This window comes from Galeopterus variegatus, unplaced genomic scaffold (genome assembly GCF_000696425.1).
Source record: "Galeopterus variegatus unplaced genomic scaffold, G_variegatus-3.0.2 Scaffold110, whole genome shotgun sequence".
In the NCBI taxonomy this organism is placed as follows: domain Eukaryota; kingdom Metazoa; phylum Chordata; class Mammalia; order Dermoptera; family Cynocephalidae; genus Galeopterus; species Galeopterus variegatus.
Window position 1 is genome coordinate 975,783 of NW_007726221.1, and position 17,250 is coordinate 993,032.

At 39.0% G+C, this 17,250-nt stretch overlaps 1 protein-coding gene across 1 annotated transcript in view; it reads right to left on the bottom strand.

The window, feature by feature from the left end:
* The window catches only part of TRAM1 (translocation associated membrane protein 1), a 36,976-nt gene that overhangs the window by 18,596 nt on the left and 1,130 nt on the right, over nucleotides 1-17,250 (bottom strand). Inside the window, exons 2-6 of the mRNA XM_008586591.1 lie at nucleotides 7,604-7,667; nucleotides 5,845-5,966; nucleotides 5,606-5,722; nucleotides 3,761-3,819; nucleotides 1,612-1,696 (exon numbers count right to left, since the gene is read on the bottom strand). Coding sequence (XP_008584813.1) covers nucleotides 1,612-1,696; nucleotides 3,761-3,819; nucleotides 5,606-5,722; nucleotides 5,845-5,966; nucleotides 7,604-7,667 — 447 coding nt within the window. The remainder of the gene's footprint in view (nucleotides 1-1,611; nucleotides 1,697-3,760; nucleotides 3,820-5,605; nucleotides 5,723-5,844; nucleotides 5,967-7,603; nucleotides 7,668-17,250) is intronic.

Genomic DNA, 17,250 nt, shown 5'->3' on the forward strand with positions numbered 1-17,250 from the left:
AGTGAAACTTTTTTTTTTTTTGTCTTTTTTCCATGTCCGGCAATGGATCGCAACCCTCAGTGTCGTCCCCGCACTGGACCGGGACCGGCAACGGGATCGCAACCCTCGGTGTTGCCCCCGTGCCTCGCTCAGCCAGTGAGCGGGAACCGGTCTGTATGTGGGATCCGAACCCTCGGCGGGAGCGCAGCCGCGCTTCGCAAGCGGCGCACTAGCGCAGTGCGCCACCGGGCCGGCCCTTGGTGTTGTTTTCTAATCCCAGCAGACAACATCAATGCCAACAGACACACACAAGACATAAAACACAGACACAAAACAGTAGTTAATCAAGTGCCTATGCCATAAATTAACTATTTGCAGTACATATAAAGATAAGTGTGTGTGGCTTTTGGAGAGGCAGAGATAAACTTGTCACTTGATGGGTTGTCACACTCCCACATAGGAAGGCTTCTCAAAGTAAGAGTATTTAAGCAGAAAACGTTTTGGGACAGCCCGTGGCTCACTTGGGAGAGTGTGGTGCTGATAACACCAAGGCCATGGGTTCAGATTTCTACATAGGGATGGCCGGTTAGCTCACTTGGGAGAGCGTGGTGCTGACAACACCAAGTCAAGGGTTAAGATCCCCTTACTGGTTATCTTAAAAAAAAAAAAAAACAAAATGATATTATTTTGAAGTAAATCCTACACAGCATTTCATATATGGGGATTCTATTAATTTTTTAATAACCTCCTGGAAGAAAAAGGGAATAAAAGTGCTTGATTAATTTATCATAGGGAAAAGGTATTCTAGGAAAAAGAACTGATGTGCTGGGATTACACACTTAGAGACTATCAGTGTGAATGAAGCATAAGGAGAGAGCAGAAGGCAGAGAGACCAGGGAAGAAACCCTAATGCCCAAGTAAACAGCTTTCCTTAACGCAGTAAAGGAGTTAGTCTAGGTTTCAGAAGAGAAGGAGTTAAGTAAAGGAAATAAAGTTGACTTTTGTGATACTGAGGAAGTCTGACTTCTGAGGGTAAAACTAGAAAGAAGAGTACTGCGGAGCTCCAGGAGTTTACTTGTTTGTTCAAATAAAATAAACAAACAAATATCTTTCCCACATGTCCACCCATTTCAGGAAAGGCTTCACTGGTGATTGTTTAGCTATGGTTTACTTTTTTTCCAATACTGAATTTTTCTTTGGGACTTACACAGAGAACTGTTAGTTGTAGAGATCTGACTAATCCTTTCTGTATCACTTGTGAAATAAATTGCTAAGAATATCAGTAAGATAAAAACTAATATTATCTTTTTTAAAATTTGTTTCAACTTTAATTTAACTTACTACTAATATAATTTTAAAACAAGCAATTTGCACAGCAAATGTGAAACATCCTCCTTCCAAGTTAAAATAATGACTGCATTTTTTTTTTCAAGAAATATTTAAGGATTTTAGCTTTTGTTGAAAGCGGGGAGGTGGGAGAATGATGAGGGAAGAGTTGAGATGAAAAGAGAGAGGACAAAGACATGAGGAAATATTTAATATTAGAAAGGCTTTTCAAAAAAAGGAAAAAATGACAAGAAAAAAAAAATCTTTTTCCAAGACAATTTTTAAAACTACAAAATCCCAGCTTACTTTTTTGGTTTTCTGGAAGTAGAGTTCTGGAAAGGCATGAAACCAGTAAGCCAACTGTGATATGTAGAAAAACTTCATTTGAAATCTGCACAACACAAGAAAGTAAAAAATATCTTTTAAAGAATAATATTTTAAAAGAATAAAGTAAATACCAGAAATCAGGATATGCTAAGTAGCTACTTTTTAGTTATCATTTCATACAATACTCTGCATACCTGTGAACAACTCTTCAACAGCCAACTTACCCTATTTCCCTAAGATATTCCCACCAATTAGTCAATTCCCCTGGATTAAACATTAGGCAAAGATGTTATCTGCAGAAGATTGTTAACATGCAAGCGAGCTGGGAGGAGCCAGAGCCCCCTGCCTACTAGTTAATTAATACTGATTAGTATGTCATGTTAGCTACTGAAAACATAAGGAACATGGTCAACCCACAGATCTATGTGGTTTCATTCAAAGGGGAATGGGAAGGGCAAAAAGACTAACACAAAAGCGAAGGCACATAGATTCACAATCACCTGAAAATGGGATAATCATAATTTCAAATATCCTCTGGCTTTTTTCTTAGGAAAATATGCTAACTTTACTTGATTGGAACATGAAGAGAGCCCCAAATAAATGAAGGCAGAGCCAGGATTAAACATAGGAATAAGGCATAGAAGGGTTCTCCAGCAGATATATCCTAATCAGTATAGAATCAAGTGTCTCTTTATAGCCCTCTAGCCCTTCTGCTTCCTCTTTTTCTTTTTTTTGGCGGCTGGCTGGTATGGTACTTCTTTATTCTCCCTTCTCCCTATCCTCCAGAAGTATAAAATAGAAAATACAAAGCCAATCTGAAATAATTTGGGGGAGAGAATTCAGATATAGTCCCACATGAATATGATATTTACAATCCCATTCTATAAAAGTTCATTGAATTAATATAATTTTTTAAAATCAGAGAACAACAATAAAGTAGGTATTACTATTGGACTTATAAACAAAGATATGAAAAGAGAGAGAGAAATATATGTATGTGTGTATATACATACATATAATAAAACAAAGTCTGGCTGGTTAGCTCAGCTGGCTAGAGCACAGTCTTATAACCCCAAGGGCACAGGTTCGTTTCCCCATACCACCTAGACACTCAAAAAAATAAAAACAAAAGCATAACATATGTGTGATCACGTTATTCCCTTCATATCTTTTTCTCCAATTCTCACATCATGATGTATTTACTGAGTACTGTCTATGTGACAAACACCTGCAATCTACCTGGCACAACGAAGGATATAAAATAAAAACAAGAGGGGGCTGGCTGATTAGCTCAGTTGGTTAGAGTGTGGTGCTGATAAGACCAAGGTCCAGGGTTCGATTCTTGTACTGACCAGCCACCAAAAAAAAAAAAAATAATAATAAATAAATAAATAAATAAAACCCCACAAGAGATAGGTCCTACTGCTGTCAAGGTATATATAAGTCTTGGTGGGTATGGATATAATACAAAAACTTACATAAATAAGGCAATTATAAAACAATCAAGACAATATATAGATACTACACAAAATATAAACTAAAGTGAAAAATTCAGGGAGGCAAAAGACCAATATCGGCTAAAGTAGCAAGGAAAATTAATAAGGGATATTTGTACTAAAGCTGGGCTTGAAGAATGAGTAATTTAGCTGAATGTAGTTGGTAACTACTGAGCTCCTGGAAGCACTATACAGAAATCCTGGGGGCTAGAAAGATAAAAAAGAAACAATCCCTAACCTCAGGAAGCTTATAACAGAAGAGAATACGAAAGAATGGAGTGAAAAGAGATGGAGGTGGGGGGGGGGGGGCAAAGAAAAGGAGCAAAATTATGGACAAGATAGAGCTGTGAAGAGTAGAAAGCATGAGGGAGAAGAAAGGGAAAAGAAGAGAGTGCCAAATTAAGATAACTGTTAAAATCAGTTGTCTTAAGCCAACAAAGACGTTGAAAAAATATATACATGAAAAAAGTACACAAGAAATTTTTTTTTTCATGGCAATGAGGCTGCCAAAGACATACTTTCATCTATTTTATAAATTTGCCTACGGTCCTAAAGAGAATAATAATGAATTTTGCTTAAGAGAAAAATGACTACGGTCCTTAATTTAGAAAGATCTGCTAAAAATGACTTACGTCATCAGGTTATGGGGATAAGCCCTCCACAAGATAGTTGGGTCTGAGATGTAGTTTTCCTAAGAAAGGAGATATAAAAATTAGCCTGTGAGTATAATACAAACTTCTTGGAAAATAAGATGATATTTTCATTTCTCAAGCAATCAGAGTTCTCCATATCAGGTTCCAAAGAGCCCACTAAACTCAAACTTTTTAGTTGTTTTAGTTACTTTCAGTTCAATTTGAATTGCTTACTTTGGCAAAGTGAAAATCGATATGAATGATACAGAGTTAAATAAGACATAATTCCTGGCCTTCAAAAATCTTATAATCCAGTAGAGTAAAAAACATGTGTACAAAAACAAACATAAAACAACCATTAAACGGTAATCGTAAATAACAGAGACACAACAGCCACGGGAGAGATGAATTTTGTCATGGGCAATCAGAGAAGGATTTTAGGAAAAGTAGCAGCACCTGACAGGAGATGGAGGGTCACAGTGCTGCCAAGTTTTATGGGATTATGTCCATAAAATACTACTCCAAACTCTTTTTTTTTTTTGGTCTTTTTCGTGACTGGTAAGGGGATCACAACCCTTGGTGTGGTGTCGCCCACACCGCGCTCAATCAGTGAGCGCACCGGCCAGTCCTATATAGGATCCGAACCCGTGGCGGGAGCGACGCGGCGCTCCCAGCGCCGCACTCTCCTGAGTGCGCCACAGGGCCGGCCCAATCTCTTTTCTTAGATATCTACATTTATTCAGTAAGTGTTACTGCCTATGTAAAAATAAAATAAAATCTAAAGTGACTTATCTTTAATATTTTCCCAAAACAGTGTAACTCTTTCATGTTTTTAAAAAACATTTATAAGATAGGGCTGGCCAGTTAGCTAAGTTGGTTAGAGTGCAGCCTAGGTCACGGGTTCAGATCCCCATACTGGCCAGCCAAAAATAAGTAAATAAATACATTTATAAGATATACTTTAAACTGAAATTCACATATGTCTAGAAAATATTATTAAAGCAGCAGAGTAAAATAAAATGAGCACTGGATTGAAAAGTTGGGTTTTAGTCTATATCCAACCAATAAGTGTTGTACGCTGGAAAACTCACTTTGCCTGTTAGTCTCTAACATGGTGATTAAAGAAAAATTATGCATCTGACAAACTCAAAAGCATTTAACTACGGAATATCATATAAATTTAAGGGATAATTATTAGTAATATTAAACTAGATACTGCCTTCCCGGTCCTCATTAGTTGGTGATACAATTAAAGGTTTTGATTGTCTTAACTAAACTTTTACAATATTTTAAGTTGCTTGCAAAACACCTGTGCTCTTTTTTTTTTGTCTTTTTCCATGTCCGGCAACGGATCGCAACCCTCAGTGTCGCCCCCGTACCGGACCGGGACCGGCAACGGGATCACAACCCTCGGTGTTGCCCCCGCGCCTCGCTCAGCCAGTGAGCGGGAACCGGTCTGCATGTGGGATCCGAACCCTCGGCGGGAGCGCAGCCGCGCTTCCCAAGCGGCGCACTAGTGCAGTGCGCCACCGGGCCGGCCCCGTCACCTGTGCTCTTTTTAAAGGTGGAAATGACTGCAAACATTACAACTCATGTAACCTACTAAGAGTATCACTGACATCTTACACTTTTTGCTAATACAGAGATATCTGCCAATATATCTGCAAGATATAAAGTAACATTCAGAGTGACTAAAGATGAGTAAGGCTTTTTGTAACAGTAAACACAGCTTAGCATTTTTGTTGTATAAAAACTAACTAAAAGAGACATTTATCACTGAAACTCTTAATTTATAAGAGTTCCTAATTTTAGATAAGTTCAACTAAGTAAGAGAGACATACTTACAGAGATTAGAATGAATGTGCCCCAAACACAAGCAAAAAGGTAGAATGCACTAAGTTGACCAGATTCATTAAACTTGCTGTGTTTTGTTTTGGAGAAGTGCATTCGCCTGTTAATTTTCTAAAAATAAAAATAGCCATTAGCAGTTAAAAATAAATTATTAAGTATATTTAATATATAACTATCAGAGTTTGGAGAGCTAGTACTTTACAAAGTATAAATTTCTAAGATTGTATACTTACATCCAACACATACTCTTGAATTATGGCATGAATAATTATCGCCACTAGCATGTAGAAGAAAACTGTAGCCAAATCTTTGATACCATAGTAATAAAGGGACGCTGATTCAGTAGCTTGTTCTTCTGAAGGCCAAAAAGGACACACATACACAAAAAGATACATAAGATTATAAAAACAGCACTAAGTACAACATAGTTATGGAAACAAAGAAGACTAACCTAATTAAAAAAGTTCTCTACAAACATCATAAATAATTTGCTCTTAGACATCTTGAGTCTTGCGGGGCAATGAAAATCGAGGAGGAGACTATTTACAAATCTAAAGCTTCAGAAATTACTTACAAACACTTGACAGATGTTAGTTACAGCCATCAAAGACCAAAAACAAGGGAGAGGAGGCCACACTCAATAAACTGATATTATCCAGGGGGCACAGATAAGGTCAATAAAGGTATACTTAGCCTATCTTCCTGTCTTTTCAAATAACTTTTGAAATTTTCTACCTCTGCTTTCAAACTAGATTCTACATTATGAAATGGAAAAACTGACTTGACCTGTATTTGATTTAGTTTTGATCTATAAGCAGTAGAGATAGTGGCAACTATTACTTTATTTTATTTATTTATTTATTTTTTTAAAAGATGACCGGTAAGGGGATCTTAACCCTTGACTTGGTGTTGTCAGCACCACGCTCAGCCAGTGAGCGAACCGGCCATCCCTATATGGGATCCGAACCCGGGGCCTTGGTGTTATCAGCACCGCACTCTGCCGAGTGAGCCACTGGGCCGGCCCGGCAACTATTACTTTAAATGGTTTAACAAATCTGAAACACTTCTGAATTGCTGAAACTAGTTGTCTGTAAGCTTTATGTTTATGGGGATCATTTAGGTAAAAGAGCTTTACTCTTCTCTGACTTATTCAAATTTCAAAACAACACTGCAGTAATGAGTAACCTGATATCTAAGTCACTAAGTCAAATATTTACAAAACTACATGTAAGTGACCAAAATCTCAACTCAATGTTCTCTATCTGGTCTTACATCTTAAATAGAAAACAGCAGGTAGGTTTACTGCCTGATCATGTTAATATTTTACTAATCAAATACCTCATCCCTCACTCATGCTAGTTAAATATGCTATTATATTCAACTACAATCAACTTCAAATAACAACTTGATTTTCACACAGTATAATTTAGAAATATTTTTAAAAAAATAAAAACTAAAAGTGTAGTTTAGATGCTATTACCAGATAATTCCTAGAGCTTACCAACATTCTCTCTAATCAAAATAACTGTCAGAGGTAGAGTACAACAAAAAGTGACAATAAAATAAGCTTAAAAGGATTGTTATTATAGGTCCAAAACATAACTTGCAGGTCAGAAAAACTGAATCTGAACATCATGTCTTCAGAGGCTTTGACTGAACAATGACATTTTCAACAAATTTAAAATATCTGTTCTTAGAATCTCCTTATGAAAAGATTAGAGGGCAGAGAAGGCAGCACAAAAAGTTCTTCGATGGAATTTCAACCCCATTCATAAAAATATATAATAAACATTAAACATAAAACTGATTTTCACATAATGTATAGGATAAAGTCAAAATATCAGATCTTACATCACAAAATCATCAAAGCAATGTTGAGTGTAATCACAGATGAGATTTAACATGAATACAGAACCTAGTGTTCATGGAAATTTCCAAGTTGTTCATGTGAATTTTTACTTATATAGAAAATTCTTAAGGAAAATTACCTACCTGTTGCAGGGAGGGTAACATTGTATTGAAGAGTAACAAAAATGATAGAAGCTTTTGCTGTTATCTAGACAAAGAAAAAAGAAAAGATCAAGTCAATTTGTGACCCTCCCCTAAATGGAAGACCAAGGCAAAAACACTAAGATCTCTGTCCCCAAATCTAAAAACCAAGAACACCTTAGTTCCTGTGGCACTCTGAGAAGCACAATGGGAATTCCTGATCACCAAGGAGTTGAACTTGGGAGTTAATGTAATTCACCAGAGCATTCTTCTGCAGTTTAGATGAGACTGTGTAATTCATTCCTAATTTTAAAAGAGACACTCCCAGGCCGGCCCGTGGCTCACTCGGTAGAGTGCGGTGCTGATAACACCAAGGCCACGGGTTCGGATCCTATATAGGGATGGCCGGTTTGCTCACTGGCTGAGCGTGGTGCTGACAACACCAAGCCAAGGGTTGAGATCCCCTTACCGGTCATCTTTAAAAAAAAAAAAAAAAAGAGACACTCCCTGCAGTTCCAGTAAATAGTGATTTCACAAATGATTCTCTACTCTAGACCTAAACAATGAACACAAGAAATATTTTAAAATATTTTATCAAGAAATATTTTAAATGTAAATTAATAAAATAAAAGGAAGCATAAAGAAAAAGAAAAACTAAAAATGAAAGGAACCTCAATTGGCATGAGAAAAATGGATCAAAGCTAGGATCGGTGGTATGTTTATTTCCCACACACCTGGCATAGTTAAGTGGTCAATAAATGTTCAACTGACCTGATGACTGGTAAAGTAAAGTGGTCACAGCAGAAAAATGGAATGCTTACTCAGTATTTATAGGCACCAGACACAGTGCCAGACAAGAAAGGATAAAAGGAGGATGAATGAATGAATTCCTGATGACAAGGAGCTCAGTCAGGTCAGGAAGACAGATAAATAAATTGTTATAATACTGTAGAATCAGTGTCAACTGCTTATGCGATGGTTACTCAGGATATACAATAAAGCTTTTTGTTTCTTCCTGGGGTAAGGAATGAGCATGTTGCAGAAAAGCTTCTCAGAGGCGGTGGTGCTGGAGCTGTGTCTTGTCAGAAAATAGAAATTCCTGAGGTTCACAACGGGGGATGAGGACAGGAGCACAGGTAAAGACAGAAAGTGCAAAGCTCAAGTAGGAGTAAAGACAAGGCCAGGCATAAAAGGAACACATCAGAAAGTGGCAGGAAAGCCTAGAAACATTACTGAGTACTAGAAAGGACTCTGTTTAGCTAATTAGCTTAGATTTAGTTTAGATTTTATTTTAGCACAACTGGAGGATTTTGAGGAGGGAAAAGTTTATTTACGCCTCTTAGAAAGAATACTGTCTGTGGCATAAGTGGTCTCTCGAGCCCCCTTGGATCCATTCTCCACTCTGCCACCAGAATGATCTGATCATGTTACCATGTCCCCCACCCTACCTGTTAAAAATCCTTCACTGGATTCCCATCTTTCCAGGATCATGTGGCCTGTTCAACTCTCCATGGTCTGCCTCCTCTCCTCTGCCTCTGCAGCCTCATCTCAGACCATTTCCTCCTGCTCCTTTGCCCCCTGCATTTTGTCCTACCACAGGCTCTGTGCACATGTGGTTCTATCTAAAACACTGTTGCAAAATCTTCCCCTCAGATGTCACTTCAATCACACCTTTTCAAGGAAGCCTTCCCTGTCTTTCTAGAGTAGGTCATTTGCTTTGTTAGATTATGTCAGAACTGTGTTCCTTTCCTTCAAAACACATATTCTGGTTTTATTCTATTAATAAGTTCTACCACTTCTATTAGAAAGTAAACTTCATTAAGAACTGGGACCATGCCTGTTTCTGCTCATCACTATACGTTCAGAGCCCAGCAGGGGGCCTGGCACATATAAGATGACTGATTAATATTACTGAATAAAAGGGCCGGCCCGTGGCTCACTTGGGAGAGTGTGGTGCTGATAACACCAAGGCCATGGGTTCAGATCCCTATATAGGGATGGCCGGTTAGCTCACTTGGAGAGCGTGGTGCTGACAACATCAAGTTAAGGGTTAAGATCCCCTTACCGGTCATCTTTTAAAAAAAAAAAAAAAAAAATATTACTAAATAAATACCAGATTAAATACAAATTAGAGAAAGAAATTGTGCAGCCAAGTATAAGCGTTCTGCAAGAGACCATGTGAAAGATAATAAGGCCTGAACTAAGAGAGTGGTAGTGGGAAAAAGAAGGCACTTAGGCAAAATAAGGCTTGGTAAGCAAGAGGAAAGAATCAAAGATTATTAATGGATGTTTACAGCTGAGATTTCTGAGAGATACACAAGTAGAAAGAGGAAGAGGCAGCTAAAATCTATGTCTAGAACTCAGCAGGGAGAATGTAGCTTAAAGATTTAGGAGTCTCCATTTACAGGACGTAGCTGAAGCTGTGGAAGTGCATAAATCATATATGGAGAGTATATAGTATTCATAGATAAGTAGGATAACATAAGACCCTTGGGAAGGACAGAGAAAAAGCCAAAGCTTCAAGTCCTCAACACTAAGAAGAGGGGTCTGCCTGTTAGCTCAGCTGGTTAGAGAGTGGTGTTATAACACCAAGGCCAAGGGTTCGGATCCCTGTACCATCCAGCCACCAGAGAAAGAGAAAAAAGAAAAGAACTAAGAAGAAATGGGCAAAGAAACAGAAAGAGAATGAAGGGAGCTTGGTGTCCCAAAGCCAAGGGGGAAATGTTTCAAAAAAGTATGATTAAAAAATTCAAAGTTTCTACAGAAACTACGGCAGGGAAAGACTGCAACAAACTGGAAAAGTCAAGAAGTCGTCACTGGTCATGGTTTGAACAATTCCAACAAAGCAGTGAGAACAGAAGCTGCATCGCAGTGGGTTGAGGAACATAAGAGGGACAAAGTGGTATCCATCAGATGCCAGGTCAAGATTTATGTTGTTTTTTAGGATTGGAAGAGATTGAGCTCATGTGAGGGCAATAGGAGAGGTGCCGGGGAAAAGGGAGAAGTTAAACACACAGAATAGAAAGGGGATAATGGATGGGAAAGTATGATAGGCAATGAAATTAGAAGGATAGAGTATTCTTGGACAAGTTTTCCTCTTAAGACTAAAAAGAAGGTAGTAATGAGTGATACATAATTTCAAAAGACAGAAAACCACAGAATTCCACACCCGATTAATTCTTATTGTCCCTGCAGGGGGAAAAAAAGCAATGTCACACATTAAGCATGGTGAGTATTGATACAGTTCCTATAGGGAAAGGAGCTGGCCAGGAAAAGTAAAAAGATCACCAAATGTTATTAATGTCTGAGGTTAGAAACCTTTGATTTGTACTATTATCTATCAATCAGCATGAGTGTGTGATTTTCTTTAGTAATCCCCAACAATCTGTGAATTGAGAGGCACAGAAAAGGCAGATAGCAGAGGAAAGCCTGTAGTAAGAAAAGCAAAGCAATGAGGGGGCTAATATACTGGAGAAAAGAACAGTGGGTCAAGGTACCATAAAAGCTTGGACTCAATAAAGAACTGTCATATGAGTAGTAGAATGAGGGAGATGAACAAAATGCAGGTTGCAGATGAACTCTGCCATCCTGCAATTCAAGATCTGGAAGTAAGTCAGGCCTGTGTGATAAAGTCCAGGATATGGCCATTAAAATGAGCTGCTGAACTGGGGTAGAAATGAAGGTCACCTGAATAGAAAAGGCTGGTAAGGCTACTGTATTAAAATTTGGGTCATTAATAAGGATTCATTAGAGCAGAATGATGGTATGAATTTCCAGGGTAGCATTATTTTTATGTGACTACTTTTAAATAAAGTTGACTGATTACTATATTTCATTTAGTTTTTCTATTTTTGTTTAGACTTCATATACATAAAACACTCTCTCTCTCTCTCTCTCTCTCTCTCTCTCACACACGCACGCATGCACGCACTCACTCCACATCCCGGTTTCTAGTTTGTAATATGAGGTCACCACTATCACTGCTAAGAAAACTTTCTGTTAAGAGTCCCTTACAAACAACAAATGAAATTCAAATATAAATTTAGTATTAAATTCTAAAAGAAACAAAACCTAGATCACCCTTTTATGCTAGGCTTCCAAATAAAGTTAAAATCTGGCCTCCAGCTGATTTAGCAGGTGACATTAAGTAGAATGAGAAGAGGAAAAATACAAACTACACACCCCCAAAAAGTTTATAGAAGAATCAAACCAGTAATCACGCTCCCAGCCATTTCCAGCCCTCCTAAGCCTCAGACCTCAACCAGCATTGCTTTAGTTAAATTAGTATTATAATTAATAATAGTAAAATAAATTAGTTTGGAATGTAAACATGCTACAGAAATATATAATGCACTCAAAAGTAAAAACTGAGTTTATGGCAGTTTTGGACATTTATATTGCTCTCCATTTATAAGAAAAAAATAAGACATTCAGATATACCTTAAACAGGTTACTAAAAACTCTAATGAATTATCTAATGCTACGTTGTACGCAATGTCATGAATATCACAACATTCCTTTAAGTTAGTAGTCACCGGTTGGGGCTCGGTATTTCTTCTTGCTATATAAAGATGTTAACTATTTTGCATTTGTTAGAGGAAGGTATGATTACCACAAAAACTGGATTTATGAAAGATAAAGACAATTTCTGAGTATTAAATTCCACTTCCCCACCAGTTTATGTAAAATTAAGTTCTTAAAAAAGGAGAGAGAAGAAAAGAAAATGTTGGCATTAAGACGAATCATCCTTAAAAATAAAACATACCTCCAAAACTATTCCAAGATCGTTGAAATTGTGAATATCCCCAAACTTGTACAGCAAAAACAACCTACAGATTCTTGAACACCTGTCTGGTAAGTCATTCCCTTCTGGAAGGAAATATTTCTCTCGTGAACCTCTAACTGTTCACTCTTCTTTCACAACCTCACTTTCAGAATGCTTCCTAAGTGCCCTTACTTCGGCCATTCAAATTTTCCTAACTCAAATATGAAGCCATTATTATAGAGCATGTTTTGCACTATGTGGACAGATACCGTAATAAAGCTACAATTTCAAAATTCACAATTTTTATTTATTTTTATTTTTTATTTATTTGTTTTTTTAAAAGATGACCGGTAAGGGGATCTTAACCCTTGACTTGGTGGTTTCAGCACCATGCTCTCCCAGTGAGCCAACCGTCCATCCCTATATGGGATCCGAACCCGCGGCCTTGGTGTTATCAGCACCACACTCTCCCGAGTGAGCCACGGGCTGGCCCAAAATTCACAATTTTAAATAATATAAAGTTCCCTGGAACAGACTATTTCTTTTTCAATCTTTCCAGTAGACATCATCTCTTTAGATGCTGCTGGGCCCTTCTCTCACATAAACATGCTGTCTCCTATTTTCCAACTTTGATAAATTTCTTTTTATTGCATATCTCTTATAAGCCAAGCACTGAACTAGGCATTACACATATTAGTTAATTTAATTCTCAGAATAATCTAATAAGCCCCATTTTACAGATAAGGGAACTTAGGTTTTGAGATGCCCTAGGTCACCTAGTTACCAAGCTGCAGAGCCCTAACTTGAACATGGAGTAACTTTAACTCCAGATTCCATGCTTTTACAGCATACCTATATTGTGTCTTCATTTTGGCTATTAATATAGTATGTTATTTGTCAATTTCACCATAAATCCTCTGACATTTCCTCAATATACATATACAAAAGCCTTAACTGTTCTGCAAAAACATCAACTTCTCTATTATCTTAGCACAAATACTGTAATTCTATAATTATGTTAACCTTGAGATTCAGCAGCAATTATTTTAAAAATCAAATAACAAAACCAAGTCAATGTTTTCCCACTTGTAGCTTAACATGCTGAGTAGGAAAAAAACACACTCAATTCAGTTTCTCCCACTACACTCTCACAGCATGCTTCTGCTATCAGATGTGTGGGAATTATTCCCTACCAGCAACCAATCAAGCAATTCTGCAGCACACATTAGCTGAATGTCCTCCAATTCAATCCTGACACTATCTACCTAGAGATGGTGTTAGATCCCACAGGTTGAGGGCTCAGTTCTCAAAACTTCCTCCCCCTCAACTTCTGACTGAGCGGCTATAAATTGGGGTTCCCAAGACCCCCTCCTTTGGTTTAATTTGCTAGAGTGGCTCGCAGAACTCAGGGAAACACTTATTTACTCACCGGTTTATTATAAAGGATATCACATAGGATACAGATGAAGAGATGCGTGGGGGGAGGGGTTTGAATTTCCATGCCCTCTCCCAGCATGCCACCCTCCAGGAATCTCCATGTGTTCAGCTATCTGGAAGCTCCCTGAACCCTGTGCTCTAGGGTTTTTAAGGAAGTTTCATTAAGTAGGCATGACTGAAGCATGGACAACTGTGTAGAAATGTGATTAAACAAAAAGGGTGTAATGTAATATTAATAGACTGAATAGTGTTGGGAAAATATAGGAAAAATGGTCAGGGCCCCTCAGATGTTCAGAATCTTGCCGAGCATTTGATGTAAATAGGCATATGTGCTCAAGTGTTCCTTGGTTATCGTCTAGTGTAATTGTGCATGTGCACCCAGGTGTCCTGGGTTATGGACTTAAGTATAAAGATGAGTGGCTCTGATCCACAGTGCTCCTCATCCCTGGGATGTCCCCCTGTGTGTGTGGGGGTGGGGACATGGGGAGGACACTACTGCTGCTGGAGGCTGCTGCTGCTAGTGCCCCTGGGATCCTCTGCAAGGCCACTGCCACTGCCAGACCTATAAGCTGCTGCCGCTGAGGAAGCTGAGGACTGAACTCACGTCATCTCCCAACAGCTCCTGGAATCTCCCAATTACCTAGTATGGACCTGCGTGTGAGGGGTCTGGGGACCCAGCCTGGCATGTGAGCCGTCTGGTGACCCAGCCTGGCATGTGAGCCGTCTGGTGACCCAGTCTGTACAATGGGTTTGGAGGGTCTGAGCCCTAGCTCTAACAATATAAATGGAAACTTAGTATAACTAAAATAATAACTAAAATAATGAAACATTTTGGCTTTAGTTATGATTTGCCTTACTTTACAATAGGGAAACCCAGCAAGGCCTGTTTATTCAGATTCTTCTTGGCCTCTTTCTGTGCAGCATTCGTTCTTCCTGGGTATGGGGTAGGACTCCTCCTGAAATGGGGGTCTTATTACCCACAGTCAGACAACGTAAGTCAGAGAGGATTTTTTTTCTTTTCTTTTTTTTTTTGGTGGCTGGCCAATATGGGGGATCCAAACCCTTGACCTTGGTGCAGAGGATTTCCTTATGGCCAGCTCCAAGGCAGAAAGGCAGGGGAAGATCAGAGTCCTGCCTTGTGGAGCCAGGAACCGTAATCAAAACCCAACATATATATATACACACGTATATCATAATATCATACATACTTTCATTTTTATTTTTTTTCCTTTTTGTCTTTTTTCGTGTCTGGCAACGGATCGCAACCCTCAATGTCGCCCCCGTACCGGACCGGGACCGGCAACGGGATTGCAACCCTCAGTGTCGCACCCGCACCTCGCTCAGCCAGTGAGCGGGAACCGGTCTGTATGTGGGATCCGAACCCTGGGCGGGAGCGCCACCGCGCTCCCAAGCAGCGCACTGTAGCAGTGCGCCACCGGGCCGGCCCCATACTTTCAAATCCTAAAACTTTAACATATGGGGTTGGCTGGTTAGCTCTGTTGGTTAGAGGGTAGTATTATAATATCTAGGTCAAGGGTTTGGATCCCGGTACTGTCCAGGCACCAAAAACCAAAAAAACAAAAAAACTTTAACATACGATAAAAAAGAACAACTTGCACAAACTTCCCTCTTCTGTATACCACTTTAACACTCCCTTTTGAACTGACTTAAACTTCTATTTAGTATTTTTGTCGTGTCTATTCAGATTTACAAATTATACAGGTTTATATAAAGGTGAAAATCCACTGTTAAAAAATAATTAACATGTGAGGCAAGGTATAGATGATGAACGTTCCTAGAAATGTGATGAGACTGTGAAATAGTTCACATAAAAGCAAAGTTAATACCATTTCTAAATGTCAGAACATCTGATTTATATTCCATTTCATGCAAAGCACCGCAAATATGCCTTGCAGGTCATAATACTCCTAAATTACATGTTTTTAAAGTCAGAATTCTTACTATGTGGAGATGGGTTATGGCAAGTTGCACAAAACTGCTGAATATATCGCATGTTCGAAAGTATTACTTTTAATATCAAAGCAGAAAGTATAAATATCAAAGTCAGAAGAGTACAGATGTTTAGCACTGTATTTTTAATGATATCATATATTCATATAATGCTTTGTAAACTGCCTTCACACCAATCTGATCCTTGAAATAAAGGCTGTGAGGAAAGTAGTACAGGTGATATTATTTCCTTATGTACAGCAGAAAAATAGAGTCTCAAGACTTGGGTCACCCAGTAGGTTAGTAACATAAGCCCAGCCTAAAACGAAGCTTGCAACATATGTTAGTTCCCTTTTACCTTCCCCCTTCTACTATACCTGCTACTTCCATAGCAGTGGTTTCAAACATCCATGACACTAAAAGAATAAAAATATGCCAGATAAAAATAGATCCAGAAAAGCCCATAGGAAGAGAAGTGAAAATAAAATATTGTTATCTAATAAATAAAATTAATAAATAACCCAAATGGGCTCCATTTAAAAAAATGTATTCATCTTTTGGTCATTGGCAGTCTCATTCCATTAGTTTGTTCTCAAGGATTCTTAATTTCACTCATTTTTAAAGCACTTTCTATGTTCCAGGCTCTATTCTAGGCACTGGAAATAGACTAAAAAAAGAAATAAAAACCTCTGCCCTCACTGAGGTTACATGCCAGGAAGGAGGAGACAAAACTACAAATAAGTAAAATAATTAGTATATTTGATGAGGCATAAGGGCTATAGAGAAAAGTGAAAAAGGGAAAGAGTAAAAGGAATGGGCGTGTGTATTGGGGAGCAAGGAAAAAAAATGTAGGACGTTACAAGTTCACCTTGCAAAGTTTATTACCACGTTCAACAGCTGTTAAATAAGTCATCAAAATACTAGATATGTGGGAAGAGAATTTACACACTCCTGACATTTCCATCTTCTCCTACTTCAAGAAACAAAAAGAAAATTACTCGACTCCTTGGAACTGCTGTTCAGAACCTCGATTTATGTACTTGTTTCTTTAGGCAAAAGCAAGCGTCAGTGTGCAAGCAAGAAGTTCGATAACTGTAATAACACCAGTTTAAGAGACAAGAACTGAAACAATCGGGTATACCTTCAGTGTGCCGGTGCCCAGCGGCCACCGCCCTTCAAGTAAGCAGCGGGCAGACGCCCGGCCCGGCTCCGTCTGTTCCTAGTTCATCCCAACCTCGGTCCTACAAGGGGTTCCCCTGTCACTTCGGGCCTGTGGCTTCGGGGCTGCCGCTCTCCGGCCCCCGGGGGGCCTGGCCTCCACTTTTCCCTAGCCCTCTACCGCCGGACACACACCGCGGCCAGGGCGGGCTATCCCCCCAAATCCGCCCCCCGCGCAGAGCCAGCTCGGCACTGCAGGGGCCGCCCCCGCCCGCCGCCGGCCCCTCGCCGGCTGCCACGTAACCCTTCGCGGGAACCAGGAACTGCGCGGCCGGCGGGA